At 36.5% G+C, this 17,658-nt stretch overlaps 1 protein-coding gene across 1 annotated transcript; it reads right to left on the bottom strand.

The window, feature by feature from the left end:
• Nucleotides 1–9,904: 9,904 nt before the first annotated feature.
• LOC133050060 (olfactory receptor 5K1) lies at nucleotides 9,905–10,873 on the bottom strand. Its single transcript, XM_061134184.1, has one exon. It carries the CDS (start codon nucleotides 10,871–10,873, stop codon nucleotides 9,905–9,907), a length of 969 nt encoding a protein of 322 aa, XP_060990167.1.
• Nucleotides 10,874–17,658: the final 6,785 nt, after the last annotated feature.

Genomic DNA, 17,658 nt, shown 5'->3' with positions numbered 1-17,658 from the left:
GACTAGGAGAATTGTTTAGAGCCCCTCAAATTACATTTCTTTGCCTACTCATAGAGCTAATCTCTGTATAGCTAATCTTTATCCAGAGATGGATAAACCAATTTGTCCTGTCATCCCTAACTGTGACAACCTCAAGCAACTCTTTCAGTCTATTTGTTGTGGATTTATTATAGGTTTATTATAATAATCTCCAGATTTATTGCAAACTTGCTAAATATAGCTCCAGCTTCCCCCTTTGTAGATGACGTAAGCACCTGTGCTTAGATGCCCTAGCATGCCCCTCAGTGTCACCGGATGTGTTACCTCTCATTTTCCATCTCTGGTTTTGTGAAGAACTAGTTTCACACAGATGCATATCTCTCCGTGAAATCATAGTTTAAAAAACTCCCAGTAATTTTTTTCCTTAATAAAAATGTTTGGATTTTTATCTCAAACTTTCTATATGACACATGTATTCTTCTATCCTTAGCTTCTAAAGAAAAATCTTTCAAAATATGTCGGTAAGTCATATCAGCATACAATGACTCATATCTCCAAAATAAGCATACTAATTTGATAATACACTCTTCCCCACATAAACATAAACATTCTTTCCTTCCTTTGTAAAATAGAATTTACTTTCTTGTTAATCCACTAAACAGGACTAACTAGTTTTTTTCCTTTAGTTCCTTGGGATTGATACAGATTCACTAGCAAAAACAACACATAAAGTTATTAAAAAAGCATGAAAATAATTTAAGTGAAACATTATGCTCATATTTAATAAATGGATAACATATACTTGCTTAAAATGAATTATGTTGACTATTGTTCCATCATATTTCTATCAAGTTCATGCCTAAAATCCTGCCCAATGAAACACTTTTTTTAAAAAAGGACTTACAGCTCAGCAGTCATCTACTGTGTAAGATTTTCCTTTTAAAAATGGAATTAATGTATTTAGTTTGTTTATTGTTGGTTATTTTGCTTTTTTTAAAAAAAAAACACTATGTATAACAATGTATTACCTAATAAATTACCCCTTCTGGGCATTTTTGTTCATTTTTTTCCTTTTTAACATTTTCACTATAAAAGGTGAACTGAGACAGTGAGAAATTGTTCAAATCAATATTTTTTATAGTTTATAGTAGCAAGTTGGTGAATGTTTTTCCTGAAAAATTGAAATAATGAAGTATGATGAAAAGCAGTATTTTGTAATGTCTAAGTTACACGTTCAAATGTTCAAAGAGACCAGGCAGGTGTCATAAGAGGAACTAATTATTGCCAGATCTCCCAGTTTCTCAAAGTTAAATTTTGCTTTCATAAATATCCTCCTGATTTTTAAATCTTGGAGAGTAAATAAAAAGTACCATGCTGCTCTGCGCTGCATGGGTTGAACCATTCAGTGTAGCCCTCAGGATGATCTTTCCTCAGATCTTTCATGTGACTTCTTACATGATCGGTGAGATGCAGGTTTTGCAGTTAGCCTGGGATTCAGAACACAAACTCTACTATGGGACCCTGAACAAGTGACTCAGCCACCCTGGGCTTCATTTTCTTACTTGTCACAGGGCGATGATAACTGTACCTCTCTTGTAGTATTTTGGCTTATTGGGAGCATGGGAGTTAGGGAACATCTGAGAAACTCCATATCTGAGAAGCTGAATTCCTTTGGTGTTGACTGCTTTGTTTTTTTGTTTCACAACTGTCCTCTTTATCCGGAGAAGAACATATTTTACAAAGAATAAGTGACTAAGCAGTTCTTAATGTTTTCCCTTCAAACTAGCTGTTGATATCCTTCTCAACTCTTCCTCAAATCTTGTGGTGGTGGTGGTGGTTTATTTGCTAAGTTGTGTCCGACTCTTTGCGACCCTATGGACTATACCCTGCCAGGCTCCTCTGTCCATGGGATTCTCCAGACAAGAATACTGGAGTGGGTTGCCATTTCCTTTTCCAGGGGATCTTCCCAACCCAGGAATCAAACCTGGGTCTCCTGCATTGCAGGCAGATTCTTTACCAACTGAGCTGTGAGGGAAGCTCTTGTAAACTGTATAAATTGTGAAGGCCAACACCGTATATCTCATTCCACAAGCACATCTTATAGAGTGGCATTGACATCCTGTCCCCTCTCCTTAAATGAGTAAAATGTAGTGACTGTCTCAAAGATTGCTCTTATGTGACTTCCAAAGCTGGGCCTTCAAAATGTCATGCACTCCTTCCCTGCTCTCTTGGTATATTCTTGGAACCCAGTAGCCATGCTGTCAGGAAACCCAAGTGTCTTGTTTTCTAGCACTGCCATAACAAAGTACCACGGAAAGGTGGCTTAAAACAGCAGAATTGTGTCATCTCACAGATCTGGAGGCTAGAAGTTTGAAATGAAGGTGTTGGCAGGGCCACACTCCCTCTGCAACCTATGAAAAGAATCATTCGCTGCCTCCTGCTGTCTTCTGGTGGTTTGTTAGCACTCTTTGTTGTTCCTTGACTTGGGTGCATCACTCCAGTTCCCCATCTTCATAAGGCATTCTCCCTGTGCCTCTGCGCTGTCCCCCCTCTGCATATCTGTCTCTGTGTCCCCTTTTTATAAAGGACACTGGTCATCTAGGTTTAGGGCTCATCCTAATGACCTCATTTTCACTTGATTACGTCTGTAAGGGTCCTATTGCCAGAAATTCAACCCTTAACGCTGATCACAAGGAGAGGCCACATGTTGGCTTAGATCCCATCTGACAGCTGGCATCAACGGCCAGTCATACAACTGAAGGAGCTTCTGAGATGACTGCAGCCCCACCCACCGTTTGACTGCAACTGCGTGATAAATACTGATCAAGAACTTGCCTGGGTGAGCACAGTCAACCCCGAACCATGGGAGATATAGTATAGTGATTGTTGTTGTTTTAAGTCATCAAGTTTTGGGGCCATGCAGCAAAAAGTGATTGGAATGTAAGTCATGGTGAGATGGTAAAGAAGTTTTATCCCCACAGGAGCCCAGCATACCCCAAAGTTGCAAATATCTCAGAATCTGTGGCTATATCAGGCCAGCTCTGCTTCTTGTCTAGGCCTGCCCTGGCAATTTTCAAAGTCTCACCCTTATTAGATGCCTAAAGACTCATTTTTTACCTTTGGCCAGGAATTCTTTCATTCTTTATATGCAGCATTTAATATGTACCTTTCCTTTAGGTCCTCTCTTGGCATTTATGATGCATATTCTCTTGCCACTTTTTGTAATAATATACTTTTCCCAAGGAGTTTCTGTTAATTTTTTTTATAATTTATTTTATTGAAGTAAAGCTGATTTACAGTGTTGTGTTCATTTCTTTTATACAGCGTAGTGATTCTATTATACAATCCATACATTCTTTTACTCCTCTTTTCCATAATGCTTTATCACAGGATATTGAATACAATTTCTGTGCCATACAGTAGGATCCTGTTTATCCATTCTCTACATAATAGTTTACAGTCCCAACCCCAAACCTCCAATCCACGCCTCCTCCACACCCTTTCTCCTTTGGCAGCCACAAGACTGTGCTCTATATCTGTGAATCTGCTTTTGTTTCATAAATAAGTTCATTTGTGTCATATTTTAGATTCCACGTGTTAAGTCATACCACATGGCATTTGTCTTTCTTTGACTTACTTCTCTTCCTCTCGTTCCATCTGTGTCACTGCAAATTTCTGAGGGACACAGAGACTGAAAAAAGCTTGGAATTTCAAATGTTTGGAACATACCCTTCTTCAAAAATGCTAATTTAATTTTCTACCATAAACATTGGAAGTGGAAAGGAGCAAAAGACTCGTTTAAAATAATGTTACCAGTGTTTTAAAATTCTTCTTTTATTTTTATGAAAATAATTTGCAGCATTTCAAAAATCAGATAATTTTAAATGCCTTATAATAATAAAATAGAATCTATACCTTCACCCCAATTTTGCCCTTCCCAACCCTCAACCAGTTTCAACTCTCCTAAATGTTTTCTAGACTCATTTTTGTATTTCTAAGTGATATGCTTATACTGCTTTTTATGGTTTCTTAGTTCTAGATGTTTCTGTAGAGGAAGATAATAGCTGTCTCACTATACCACAGCCCTCCTCAGAGAACACTCTTTCACTCCCCTTACCCTCTCAGTACAGTTAAATCACCACTTTGGTTAAATCAGTAGTCATTATTTTTATTCATTTGAATATATATTTGTGGCTAATATCTGTGCCATGTAATATATTATGATATCAGTTTTCTCTTATTAAAAAAATTTCTCCTTTAGTTAATAAGGCCTTTTTTCTTACTTTTTGACACAAAATTATTTTCCAGAAGTTTAATTATTTAAACATTTTTATTGAATAAATGTGACATGTAACTTTGTATAACAGTGTGTACTTCAATGTTTATATATTGTGATGTGATTGCTATTGATCACATTCCATAATTATAGTACAATGTTATTGGCTATATTCATTATATGGCGCATAGGTCTCTATGTGCATGAGATCCCTAATTGTTACAAGTTTGTAGCCTTAAGCACTACCACTGTGACTTCCCCATGCTGATCCCCTGGTAACCATCATTTCACTCTGTTTTTTTACAGGATTGACTTTTTTGGATTCTGTGTATAAGTGATAACATAGAGTATTTCTCTTTCTTTGTCTGACTTATCTCAGCGTAATGTGTTAAGTGAAGTTGCTCAGTTGTGTCCGACTGTTTGCAACCCCATGGACTGTAGCCTACGAGGCTTCTCTGTCCGTGGGATTTTCCAGGTAAGAGTACTGGAGTGGGTTGCCATTTCCTTCTCTAGGGGATCTTCCCCATCCAGGGATCGAACCTGGGTCTCCCTCACTGCAGGCAGACGCTTTACCATCTGAGCTACCAAGGGAGCCCAGTGTGTTCAAGGTCCGTCCATACTGTGGCAAATGACAGTATTTTCCTTAGGGTCAAATAACCCATTGTGTGTGTGTGACACATCTCTCTTTACTCATTCATCCATGGATGAGCACTTGTTTGTCTCCATATGTTGGCTGTTGTGAAGAAAGCTATAGTAAACGTTACATGGTAGTGTAGGTATTTCATTAAAATCCTGTTTTCATCCCCTTTGGATATATACCCGGAAGTGGAATTGCTGGATTAGTAAATCTATTTTTAGTTTTTTGAGGAACTTCCATGGGTTTTCCACAGTGGCTGGACCAGTTTACATTTTCCACCACCAATGTAAAAGAGTTGCCTTTTCAATACCATGCACATGCCAGCACCTGTTCTCTTTTGTGTTCTTGATGATAAGACTCTAACAGATGTGAGGTAATACCAGGGCTGTGGTTTCTATTTGCATTTCCCTGATGATCAGTGATGTTGAGTGTCTCTTTAAAAGCTTCAGCACACAAGAGAAACAATTAGCAAAATGAAAAGACAACCTACACAGTGAGAGAACATTTTTGCAAACCATATATCCAGTAAAGGGTTAATATCTAAAATATACGAAAAACTCATAAAACAAAAAACAATCTGATTTTAAAATACCCTGAAATAGGTATTTTTTTCCAAAGAGGACATCAAAATGGCCAATAGGAACATTAAATATTTAAATTGAACACTTCTCTGTAGATCTATGTCACTCCTCTCTGGTTTAATCATTGTTTTCTTTTGTCTCATGATTTCACTTCACAATCATCCTGTGAATTCTTTTTGTATTTATTACTATGTAAATATTTCCCAAGTAGTATTTATTTTTTCCTATTATGTGATAAGATGATAACAACTCCTCTTATATAAACTCCTTATCTTTTTTCTTTAATCTTCAATCCTTTTTTTCTACTTTCTAAAATATTAGATTAGCTTTATCTTTTAACACAAATTGACTTTTAAAAATTTCTGCCATTGTAATTTAAATTTTTCAAGATCCTTTTGTATTTTCTTTTCCTGTTTCATTGCATTAGCTAGCATTCCGGTACAATGTTGAAAAGCTACAGTGCTTTTGCTTACTTTGCTTCTGATCTAAGTGGGAAAGTTTCAAGTTTCTCACCATTAAGTTTGATGTTAACTGTAGGTTTTATGTAGATATTATTTACTCAGTTGAGGACATCTTTCCCCATTTTTAGTTTACTAGAATTTCTATCATGAGTGGATGTTGAATTTTATCAAATATTCTTTATGCATCTATTAAGGTGATTGTGTAATATTTCTTCTTTAACCAGCTGATGTAATAGACTACATTAATTGCTTTTTAAAATATTGAACCAGTCTTGCATACCTGAAATAAATTCCACTTGGTTATGGTGTATAACTTTTAATATATTGTTAGATTCACTTTGCTAATATTTTGCTGAAAAATTTTCATCTATGTTTATGAGAAGTATTAATCTATAGTTTTCTTATATTGTCTTTGTCTGGTTTTGGTTTTAGAGTGATATTGACTTACTAGAATGAGTTAGAAAGCATTCCCTCAGCCACAATGTTTGGAAAGAAATTATAGGAAATTGGTATAATTTTTTCCTTAAATATTTTGTAGAAATTATTAGTTGAACCTCTCTGGGCCTGGTGCTTTTTGTTTTGGAAGGTTAATTAATTATTGATTCAACTTCTGTAATAGATCTAAACTCATTCAGATAGTCTATTTCTTTTTGTATGAGTTTTGACAGATTGTCTCTCAAGGAATTGGTCCATTTCATCTAGGTTATCAAATTTATGGACATAGAGGTGAATGGACTATAAGCATCTGTTCTGCCTCCCTGATGCTTCATCAGCTTCAGTTATGAACCAGTATTTGAAACCAGGTAGTAAGTTGCTTCACTGATAAAACATATCTGCATCAGCAAGCAATGCCGACTTCAGAGCAATTTTGCAGGAGCTAAAATGGGTAGGAAGATTGAAACAACAAAGGAAATCTTGAACTGTCTCCATTTTCAATCTTGAAGTCTTTGCTTACATGGGATGAGCTGAATTAGATTTTTATGGAAATTACGAATATAAACTAAGTCATTATAGTTTTGTATTCATGAGTTAGGGAATTAGAAATACTGTACTTGCATGCCTGCCACTTTCTCTAAATATACTCAACATGTTGATTTTCCATGTGAAGTCAGTCTTGGGTGGCTAGCTAGGCTGGGCCATAGCTACAACCTGACCTGGTAATTTAGATGTGACCTCAGAGCATCAGGAGAAAAGGTGGAAGGGGGAATTTCTTTTACTTGATAAGAGTCCTTCTTGGAAGAAGTTAGTCATTAAAGTTATGGCAATGTTCTGTTATTTAAAAAGATGGAAAACCTGGAACAAATTATCCTAGCACCTAAAGCAGTGCTTCTGCATAGCAGGTTCTCTATAGATCTATGTTGAATAAATAACTGGAAAGAAATTCTTTTGTTATGTCACATGAAGGTCATGAAGTTCTACCTACCTTCCAGAACTTCAGGTTTTACAGCAGGAAAAGAAAAGTATGCTTCTTGAACTGTAACTAGGGCTTATCTGAAACTTTTTTTCTTTTCCTTTTAGAACTAACACCCATCACCAACTCCTGGAGTTTACCCAGACTCCTGGAGTAACAGGCATATTTGGCCTTGGAGTACAGAATGAAGCAGGGCAAAGGCTAATAGAGATTTGCTAAGAGAAGGCACTGATCATAGCAAACACCCTCTTCCAACAACACAAGAGAAAACTCTACACACGGACCATCACCAGATGGCCAACACTGAAATCAGATTGATATATTTGCAGCCAGAGATTGAGAAGCTCTATACAGTCAGCAAAAGCAAGACCAGCAGCTGACTGTGGCTCAGATCATGAATTCCTTATTGCCGAATTCAGACTTAAATTGAAGAAAGTGGGGAAAACCACTAGACCATGCAGGTATGACCTAAATCAAATCCCTTATAATTATACAGTGGAAGTGAGAAATAGATTTAAGGGACTATATCTGATAGACAGAGTGCCTGATGAACTATGGACGGAGGTTCGTGTCTTTGTACAGGAGACAGGGATCAAGACCATCCCCAAGAAAAAGAAATGCAAAAAGGCAAAATGGCTGTCTGAGGAGGCGTTACAAAAAGCTGTGAAAAGAAGAGAAGTGAAAAGCAAAGGAGAAAAGTAAAGATATACCCATTTGAATGCAGTGTTCCAAAGAATAGCAAGGAGAGATAAGAAAGCTTTCCTCAGTGATCAGTGCAAAGAAATAGAGGAAAAAAATAGAATGGGAAAGACTAGAGATCTCTTCAAGAAAAGTACAGATACCAAAGGAACATTTCATGCAAAGATGGGCTCAATAAAGGACAAAAATGGTATGGACCTAACAGAAGCAGAAGATATTAAGAAGAGGTGGCAAGAATACACAGAAGAACTGTACAAAAAAGATCTTCAGACCCAGATAATCACAATGGTGTGATCACTCACCTAGAGCCAGACATTCTGGGATGTGAAGTCAAATGGGCCTTAGGAAACATCACTACAAACAAAGCTAGTGGAGGTGATGGAATTCCCGTTGAGCTATTTCAAATCCTAAAAGATGATGCAGTGAAAGTGCTACACTCAATATGTTAGCAAATTTGGAAAACTCAGTAGTGGCCACAGGACTGGAAAATGTCAGTTTTCATTCCAATCCCAAAGAAAGGCAAAGCCAAAGAATGTTCAAACTACCACACAATTGCACTCATCTCACACACTAGTAAAGTAATGCTCAAAATTCTCCAAGCCAGGCTTCAGATGTACATGAACCGTGAACTTCAAGCTGTTCAAGCTGGTTTTAGAAAAGGCAGAGGAACCAGAGATCAAATTGCCAACATCTGATGGATCATCAAAAAAGCAAGAGAGTTCCAGAAAAACATCTATTTCTGCTTTACTGACTATGCCAAAGCTTTCGACTGTGTGGATCACAATAAACTATGGAAAATTCTGAAAGAGATGGGAGTACCAGACCACCTGACCTGCCTCTTGAGAAACCTGTATGCAGGTCAGGAAGCAACAGTTAGAACTGGACATGGAACAACAGACTGGTTCCAAATAGGAAAAGGAGTATGTCAAGGCTGTATATTGTCACCCTGCTTATTTAACTTATATGCAGAGTATATCATGAGAAACGCTGGGCTGGAAGAAGCACAGCTGGAATCCAGATTGCTGGGAGAAATATCAATAACCTCAGATATGCAGATGACACTATCCTTATGGCAGAAAGTGAAGAACTGAAGAGCCTCTTGGTGAAAGTGAAAGAGGAGAGTGAAAAAGTTGGCTTAAAGCTCAGCATTGAGAAAACTAAGATCATGGCATCCGATCCCATTACTTCACAGCAAATGGATGGGGAAACAGTGGAAACAGTGGCTGACTTTATTTTGGGGGACTCCAAAATCACTGCAGATGGTGATTGCAGCCATGAAATTAAAAGACGCTTACTCCTTGGAAGGAGTGTTATGACCAACCGAAATAGCATATTAAAAAGCAGAGACATTACTTTGTCAAAAATGGTCCATCTAGACAAGGCTATGGTTTTTCCAGTGGTCATGTATGGATGTGAGCATTGGACTATAAAGAAAGCTGAGTGCTGAAGAATTGATGCTTTTGAACTGTGGTGTTGGAGAAGACTCTTAAGAGCCCCTTGGACTGCAAGGAGGTCCAACCAGTCCATCCTAAAGGAGATCAGTCCTGGGTGTTCATTGGAAGGAATGATTTTGAGGCTGAAACTCCAGTACTTTGACCACCTGATGTGAATAGCTGACTCATTTGAAAAGACCCTGATGCTGGGAAAGATTGAGGGCAGGAGGAGAAGGGGATGACAAAGGATGACATGGTTGGATGGCACCACCAATTCAATGGACATGTGTTTGGGTAAACTCCAGGAGCTGGTGATGGACAGGGAGGCCTGGCATGCTGTGGTTCACGGGGTCACAAAGCGTCGGACATGACCAAGCAACTGAACTGAACTGAATTTCACTTGGAATTTTTTTCTGCATTTAAACAATTAAGCTATAGTAGACGTCATTTGTTTTAAACTTTTTTGCGATTTTTCTTTCTTCAGAATTTTTCTCAAGACAGTTATTACTTCCTTATTTCTTAGGCTATAAATAAAAGGATTTAGTAAAGGAACGACTTTTGTAAACAAAATAGCAGCTGGTATATCTTTGTCCCCTTCTTCAAGCAAATTTGGTCTAATGTACATGAAAAAAAGAGATCCGTAGAATAATGAAACTGACAAGAAGTGGGACGCACAGGTAGAAAAAGCTTTGACCCTCCCCTTTTTGGATTTCATTTTGAAAATGTTTGAGAGAATGTAGAGATAAGATATTAAGACACTACCTGTTGTGAAGACTTGAATTGAACCTGAAAAGATAAATAATACCAGTTCATTGACGTAAGGGTCAACACAGGAGAGCCTGTATAAAGGAAGAATATCACAGTAAAAGTGGTTGATGTGATTTGATCCACAGAAAGTTAACCTAAATAGAAGGCCTACATGAATCATGGAATGCAGGTTCCCAGCTGTGTAGGCCCCTGTGGTCATCTGAATGCAGAGTTTCTTTGACATCATCGTGTAATATTGCAATGGTTTGCAGATGGCCACATAGCGATCATAAGCCATTGCTGCCAGGAGAAAGCAATCTGCAGTCTCAACAGTGCAAAGAAAATAAAATTGTGCCATGCATTCATAGAGGGAAATCATTCTGTTTTTGGAAAAGAAGTTCCTTAACATCTTAGGAGTCACAGCACAGGCACAGCAAGAATCCACAAGAGCGAGGTTTCCCAGAAAGATATACATCGGTGTGTGTAGACGATGCTCTTTTGAAATCAGTATCATCAGGCCAAGGTTGCCCACCATGGTGATCAGAAAGATGGTAAGAAACACCACAAACAGAAGGGTCTTCATCTCGGGGTGATCTGTAAATCCTGTGAGGATAAACTCATTTTTTATGGTATGATTTTCTTTAGCCATTCCTGACTCCTCTGTTGAGGGGAAAAAAAAAAGTTGTGGAGAAATGAGATAGTAATCTATAGTATGCCCAATTCAACTCTTGAACTCTCAAGGGGTTTTGCTCCCCCAAAAGGGCAAGGAGCTTCTTCCACAATGCTTTCACAAGTTAGGTGGTTTTGGATGCATAACTTTATCTGGGGGAGTATCAATCTCCAGGAGCTCTTACCTTTTAAGCTTGTTATTTAACATTTTCCCAGCATATTTTCAAGAAAAACGTCCAATTAGTTGGACAAAGATGGCTTTTGAGGTCTTGAGAGGAAGATTCAGTGCAAAATTTTCTCTGTGTGGTTTAGGTAAAGGTGAGGAATTTAGGTGTCAGCAATAGGTATTAATTGGGTTTCCCTGGTGGCTCAGCTGGTAAAGAATCAGCCCTCAATGTGGAAGACCTGGGTTCCATCCCTGGGTCGGGAAGACCCCTGGACAAGGGAATGGCTACCCACTCCAGTATTATTATCTGGAGAACTTCATGGACAGAGGATACTGGCAGGCTACATACAATCCATGGGGTCCCAAAGAGTTAGACATGACTGAGTGACAAAGACTTTTACTTCACTTTCAGTTGCTGTCAGTATTCTCAAATTATTTCTGTGACTGTATCTGCATGGATTAACATTGTTGTTTGAAAGACCATTTTTGTACTCTCATGTTCATAGAATTTTATTCAGGATAGCCACAGGTGCAAACAACCCAACTGTCCCCTGCTTGATGAATGGCTAACAAAATGTGGTATAGACAAAAAGTGGAATATTATTCAGCCTTAAAAAGGAATGAAATTCTGATTCATGTTAAAACATGGATGAAATTTGATAACATTACAGCAAGTGAAATAAGCTAGGCACAAAAGGACAAATATTGTGTGATGCCACTTACAGGAGTTAAAGGTTGTCTGGGTAGGGAAGCCATGGGGAATTATTGTTTAATGGGTACAGAGTTTCAGTTTGGGTAGATGAAAATGTTCTGGATTTGGATGGTGATGATAGATGCACAACAATATAAACTTAATGCCTCTGAACTGTAGATACTTAAATATAGCTAAAATGATAAGTTTTATGTTATATATATATTTTCTATTATAAAATGTTTTTAAAAACTATTTTCCTGGTCTTTATGGTATTTACAATATCATTTAGGCATACAGTATAAAGTTGCTCCTGTGTCCATGTGCATATTAAAATGTAAAGACATTTAAATGCTATCAAAAAAACTGAAGCATTCCTAAGGGTTAGAAATTGATAAATTCAATTATAGAGCTATCTGTGAAAAACATCACGAGTAACATCAAATGTCAGACACAAACTAGGAAATTGTTTCAATAAATAGGAAACCATTTCTATAGTTTTATCCCATAAAAAGCTTCTATCAGTCAACGGGAATATGAAGTGAGTGAAAGTCGCTCAGACATGTCTGACTCTTGGCGATTCCATGGTCTCTACAGTCCATGGAATTCTCCAGGCTAGAATACTGGAGTGGGTAGCCTTTCCCTTCTCCAGGAGATCTTTCCAACCCAGGGATCGAACCCAGGTCTCCTGCACTGCAGGCAGATTCTTTACAAGTTGAGCCACAGGGGAAGCCCAATCAATAGGAATAATCACTAGAAAATAGATAAAAGACAGAAACAGAAAAATATCAAAAGAAATAAAATTTTTAACAAACTGAAAATGTTTGACTAATCAGAAAAACATAATTTGAAATAATTACAAGGGCATAATTATTTTGCCTATCAAAATAACAATATTTTAAAAATGATACTATATATAGTATTGTTTAAAATACAGTAAAGGAAAAAAACATATGACCCAGCAATCCCACTTCTGGGCATACACACTGAGGAAACCAGATCTGAAAGAGACACGTGCACCCCAATGTTCATCGCAGCACTGTTTATAATAGCCAGGACATGGAAGCAACCTAGATGCCCATCAGCAGATGAATGGATAAGGAAGCTGTGGTACATATACACCATGGAATATTACTCAGCCATTAAAAAGAATTCATTTGAACCAGTCCTGATGAGATGGATGAAACTGGAGCCCCTTATACAGAGTGAAGTAAGCCAGAAAGATAAAGAACATTACAGCATACTAACACATATATATGGAATTTAGAAAGATGGTAAGGATAACCCTATATGCAAAATAGAAAAAGAGACACAGAAATACAGAACAGACTTTTGAACTCTGTGGGAGAATGTGAGGGTGGGATATTTCAAAAGAACAGCGTGTATACTATCTATGGTGAAACAGATCACCAGCCCAGGTGGGATGCATGAGACAAGTGCTCCGGCCTGGTGCACTGGGAAGACCCAGAGGAATCGGGTGGAGAGGGAGGTGGGAGGGGGGATCGGGATGGGGAATACGTGTAAATCTATGGCTGATTCATATCAATGTATGACAAAACCCACTGAAATGATGTGAAGTAATTAGCCTCCAACTAATAAAAATAAAATAAAATAAAATACAGTAAAATGGGAACCTAACTGTATTTCTGGCAAAAGTATAAACTGGTACAATTATTGGAAAATGATTTGTTTATAGTTGAAGGAAACTAGTGTTCAGATCTGTGACCAGTAATCATGAATCTAAAAGAAAGAAATATTTAGAACCTCACACAGAGGTTTATGTATAATTATGCCCACCAGAGCATTATTTATAATAGTGAACAATTCTAATTGTAAACATTTGGTCAGTATAATTAAGTTAATGTGAATCATCCATACAATGGTATATTGTGCAATACTTTAAAACAATATTTATTTAGAATATTTAAAGTAATGATAAAACAGACATAATAAAACATCATGTGGAAAAACATGCATACAAAATTTTACACATATAATAATTCTAGTTTTCCAAATAAATACTCACAGATGAATGAAAAGGGCAGGCAGAAACACGTACAATTTTTCACACTAGCTTTCCCTGTGCAGTGGAAATTATAGATATTTTTTGTTTGTTTTTTCCTTCTATTTCAAATTCTCTATAATAAATATTACTTTTATAATCAGAAAGCATATTTTTTAATTAAATAAATAAAATAACACACTCTTAGATCTATGTTTTAAAACTTGATAGCCCCATAATAATTATTGGGAATCCAACTAATGTTTTCTGTGCTTTATAATTCTGTAATGGCTAAATCACAGTGGATGTGTTGAGGAAGTGTCTGCTCCATTCCAATGACAATAAAAGTCATGGTTTAAATGATAAGAATTTGCCGACAGTCTTACACACATTTCAGATCATTTAGGAATATATTCATGTCTTGTGGTAATGCATTCCTGAAACCACTTACATTTATTAAAGCACTAACGCTTCAGTGTCAAGTTTACTAACATCGAATGTTTTCACAGTATTCTGAGATTCTACAATGCTCGTATTTATTAAATTTCAGTGTGTCTTGAAACTTCAATTATCTATCCCTTATATTTTTCCATATAGCCTAAGAGTTCTAATCTATTGGTGAATGCTTTATTTCAATCTACCTTCATTTGTTTTAGTCAGTTCATAGGTTGGTTATTTACTAAATGCCTGCTCTGTGATGTCTACTTCCTTAGAAGATTGATTGATTCTCCTGAACATTTCCACATTGATACTTTGCTGAATAGTCATTCACCATAAATATATTCTATATTTTAGAGAGAAGATCTCTTGTTTTGGCTTCCTGAAACTGTTTACTGACTTTTAAATTCAGACTATTTGTGACTGATTCCTTTAGAAACAATATTAGAAATGAATATTTGAAATATATATAATTTGAATTAATATTTTTCATTAAATGCCTTACTCTTGATAACCTGAAGTCTAAAAAACCAAAAACTTTAAATCTATGTAATTTGAAAAAGTTCATTAAATGGCTTATACTTGCCAACTTGAAGTACATAACATCATCTTCCTTCATTTTCCCCAGTTGATGATAATTAATCAGACAGAAATGATATTTTAAAATACATTGATATTTTATTTCTCTAAAAATTAAAAGATAAACTAAAAAGCTCCTTAAAATTATATCAGGAGTTTAAAAGCATGATTTAAATATATATTCCTTCCTTGTATTATCTATTTAATACATAGGGAATGTCTGACACAAAAATTTTAAACACCATTTCCTTGTAGAGGTTAACGTTACATTTTTCCTATTAAGTTGTAGGTTATATGGCAAACCACATTTTTAAAAGAAATTCCAAAAATGTTGCTAATGTTTTCTGTAATTACTAGAAAAGTATGCTTTTACTTATTTATTTTTGGGGAAATTTAGGCGTCTCAAATTCAGAAACAATGCAGATAAATTATAGTCATTTGTCCATTTCTTATACAGTGGACCTTTAGGGTAGGCAAAAGATTTCAAGAAACTTTAAACATTTTCAAATAAAAATTGTAAGGAGAAAACCTTAAAGAACTTAAATAAATGTTTCTGGAGGTTAATATTTCTACCCCCCAAAATTTTAAGTATTTTCTCACCTGGATTTTCCCAATAAGAGCTTAAGAAAGGCTATTTGGTTGCCTGATGATGGTCCTTAAACTAGATCCAGAAATAAAATTCTATCCTCTTGATTGTTTAGAATATTTCTACCAACAAATCAACAATAATATTTATGTCATTGGTAGAGAATGGCTCAAATATTGTAAATAATTCTAAAGGGATTTACTTGGCATTGACATCAGAGTTTTGCCTGAGAGATTTAATTTCCTAAACTTTACAAGAATACTAAATTGGAATAATTAATTGTATCCTTTGAGACCTAAAGAGTAGGGCAAATGCCCATTTCTAAGCAAATATTAAAAGCCATGTTTGATTTTAATTTATATGACTTTATACCATTTACCCTTATTACCAATCTGAATGTAAAGTTGTAGGTGGGAAGAACAAATTCCCACTGGCTTGTTCAGGAAAGGCTTCATAGAGGAAGTGGGAATTGAAACAGGGTTTATTGACTCAGAGGAAAGGTTGTGTGAGCAGAGGTCTTAACGTAGCACCTTCCCCACCTCTTTTTAAATCCAATATACAATTTCTAGAATATTCCTTTGAAACTATATTCATAATGTCTTCAATCTTATACCTTAGTTACTAGAAGTAATCTTTAATTTTTTTTAATGATAGTAATTAAAAAATAACTTTACAATTTTTCTTGCAAAGCTAGAAGTAGCTTTTGGAAATATTTCTTTCCTCAAAATATTCTGTGCTGATGTAGGGAAACTTTCCTGTAATGAGAGCTTCTTAAGATTTCCTGGGACCAGACTCTCCCAAAGGAATTATGGAATAATGATGAGTGTTGCTTAGTTCACCTCTTGCCCATAATCAATGTGAGCTTAGTGAAACATTCATGTAGTCTGTGCAAAGGATCATGTAGCTCACATTTGTTATTTTAATTTTCTTACAAATTTATGACAGTTTTTAGGCTTACTTTAAGGTGGCTTAAATGGACTGTACAAATGATTTACTTTAAGATGGCTCAGTGGTGAAGAATTGGCCTGCCAAGCAGGAGACACAGGGGACATGGGTTCGGACTCCAGGTTGGAAAGAACCCCTAAAGAAGGGAATAGCAATCCACTCCAGTATTCTGGTATTCTCTGGCTTAGATTAGGCCAAATTATTTAACATCCAAAATGCCTGGTGGGAATAGAATACAGTGGTGGAGAAATTACAGGAAGCATCCTAAAAAAGATGTGGTCAGAATGCCAAATCAAAGAGCTTGAATGCTATTTAGTAGGACCTGAATAAATTTGTCAAGGGACTGACTCTATAGAAGCTGAGTTTCAGAAAAACAATTCTGTGTGTGATTCATTGTTTTATTCTGCGCGTGGTATTTTCCATGTTGACATGGCATAAATTAACAAACAACTGTTTGGCTGCCCCTCGGTATTATGTTAAGATTAAAGCTGTGAGCTAAAGATGTCTTTAAGATTGTTTTTAAAAAAAAGAAAAGAAAACCCAAGACAACAAAAAAGGACTCCAAATTTAATGTGATGAATATTGGTTTGTTCTTCTGGTCATGTTTGGCCCCTTGTTCAAGAGTTGACAGCTGGGGAATTCCATGGTGGTCCAGAGTTTAAGACTCTGAGCTTTCACTGCTGAGGTCCCCAGTCTGGCCCTGGTCAGGAAATAAGATCTGTGTGACACAGCCAAGAAATGAAAGAAAGCAAAGAGCTAAAAATGCTAATTACAATGCTAAGCACAGTGCTAATATGCAATAGTAATTCAAAGCTGTGTAAGATTCAATCGTTGTTTACAGTAACTTCTCAATGTACTAGGGAGGCAGTGATGTAAACAAATATTTAGAATGTAAGGTGATAGAATCTATAGTATAATCATATGTTTAGAACTATGGGAGAACAGATGGGAGCAAATTAATTTGTCTGGGGGTGTTAAAAAAGCTTTCTGGAAGAAATCTGTCTTTTTCATAATAGAATAACATTCTAGTTTGGCAGTAGAGTGCCAGTTCCCATGTGGGAGGGGCAAAATTCATCCTCCAAACCTTTTCCCAGATTCTCATGTATCTGAATTCTCCTGAGATGCTCATAAATTCTCATGAGAATTCTCAGATTCTCATTCCCGAGGAAGTAGTCACAATTGCTGCCAAGACCATGGTGACCACAAAAAGGCGTTGCTGTCTCAATTGCTCTGTCCCATCAGACTTAGACATATTCTGGGAAACAAAATGCAGCAATATGCAACAAGAGGAGTAATCCCCAAACCTTTTTCCCCACTGAGAAAGCAAGTTGGCAGATGATGTTGACTGAGTGATATAC

Source organism: Dama dama, chromosome 31, assembly GCF_033118175.1.
Source record: "Dama dama isolate Ldn47 chromosome 31, ASM3311817v1, whole genome shotgun sequence".
NCBI lineage: Eukaryota > Metazoa > Chordata > Mammalia > Artiodactyla > Cervidae > Dama > Dama dama.
This window is presented reverse-complemented; position numbering and strand designations above follow the sequence as displayed.

Bases quoted from the DNA above. Each gene is read 5' to 3' on its own strand.
- LOC133050060 (XM_061134184.1), bottom strand. From the start codon at position 10,873: ATGGCTAAAGAAAATCATACCATAAAAAATGAGTTTATCCTCACAGGA.